The sequence below is a fragment of the Diospyros lotus genome, chromosome 10 (genome assembly GCF_014633365.1).
Source record: "Diospyros lotus cultivar Yz01 chromosome 10, ASM1463336v1, whole genome shotgun sequence".
Taxonomy (NCBI): domain Eukaryota; kingdom Viridiplantae; phylum Streptophyta; class Magnoliopsida; order Ericales; family Ebenaceae; genus Diospyros; species Diospyros lotus.
This window is the reverse complement of record NC_068347.1, coordinates 7,870,775-7,872,177: the sequence shown is the minus strand read 5'-3', so window position 1 is coordinate 7,872,177 and position 1,403 is coordinate 7,870,775. Positions and strand designations below refer to the sequence as shown.

Below are 1,403 nucleotides of genomic sequence, written 5' to 3'. Positions count from 1 at the left end.
GACACGAGTCAAGTATCCTTGTGCTCCTTGACGTAATAGTTTCTCAGCCTTTAGAGCCGAGATCCACTTCCGATCACTTGCCCTTTTTTGTCCTCGAAACTTGACGTTTGAGTCTCCGCTCTTGAGATAGACTGTTTTAGCTTTACAGTCCAATATAACGATGTATTTGGTTAGGAAGTCCATTCCTAAAATCACATCAAAATCTTGAAATTCCAGAAGGATTAGATCCACCAGGAACTCAACTTCTCCTATTTGAATCTTCCTATTTTTGTATCCTGAAGAAGTTTCTAGAGACTTCCCCATTGGGGTTGCCACAATCATACGACAATTCAAGTTTTCTGGTTTTTCTCCTAGTATCTCCGCAAATGCATGTGAAATGAATGAATGAATTGCTCCTGAATCTATCAAAACATGTATGGTAATACCAGATAAGAACATGGTACCTTCAATTACGGCTGGGTCTTCTGCTGTATCTTGTCATGTTAGGTGAAACACCCTTCCTTGCTGCACTCTAGTATTTCCGGACGTCCCTTGGGGTTGACTCATCAATCGCGGCTTGGGACAGTCCTTTGCAAAATGACCCGTCTGTTGGAAGTTAAAACAAGTGATCCCTCTCTTTGGGCAGTTCTGGTTGAGATGTCCCATTTTCCCGCAGTTGTAGCACCCTTTCATTCCAAGTCGGCACGGCTTCCCATGGTGTTGCTTCTGGCATCTTTGGCACGGAGTACTAAGCTTGAACTTCGGCCTCTGGAGTTCCAGTTTCTTGCCTTCTTTATGACTGCTCCCTTGTTGACTTTCTCCTTGGATAGCTTCGATACGGATTAGGTTAGCCTCAGTGGTAAAAGCTTGCAACACCACTTCTATATAAGACTGAGTACTTATACTGCTCAAGGGCCTCTGAAGCTTCAGATTCAGCCCTCCCAAAAACTTTTGAGCTTTGATCCTTTCATCCCCTTCATAAATAGGCATCTACCTGATTAGTCGACTAAAAGCGTCCTCATACTGGGTGATAGTCATGTCCCCGATTTGCTTTAGCTCCATGAATTCTCTCTCATTCTTCATTCTTAACTTCAGGGGAAAGTACTTCTCATTGAAGAGTTCATTGAATCACTCCCAAGTGATATAGGGTGCCCTAGCTCGAGGGGACATTTCCCTCTTGACTCCCTTCCACCATCTATCTGCCTCATCTTGCAGCATGAAGGTGGCACAGTTGACTTTCTCTTCTTCTCCACAATATAGGTGGTCTAGCATCTTCTCTGTTTGCTCGATCCAAAATTCCCCTTCGCTGGGGTCCGTGCCAAGCTTCCCTTGAAAGATAGGAGGGTTCTGGCAACGATAAAGGTCGAGCATGTTGACCATATGGTTGTCTCGGGAGTGAGTCCCTTGCATGAATCCCACCATGC

The 1,403-nt window shown here is 44.8% G+C and overlaps 1 protein-coding gene across 1 annotated transcript; it reads right to left on the bottom strand.

Annotated features, from left to right (window-relative positions):
- Positions 1-477: 477 nt before the first annotated feature.
- Positions 478-969, bottom strand: LOC127811069 (uncharacterized). Its single transcript, XM_052350783.1, has one exon. The coding sequence runs from the start codon at positions 967-969 to the stop codon at positions 478-480; it is 492 nt and encodes a 163-aa protein (XP_052206743.1).
- Positions 970-1,403: the final 434 nt, after the last annotated feature.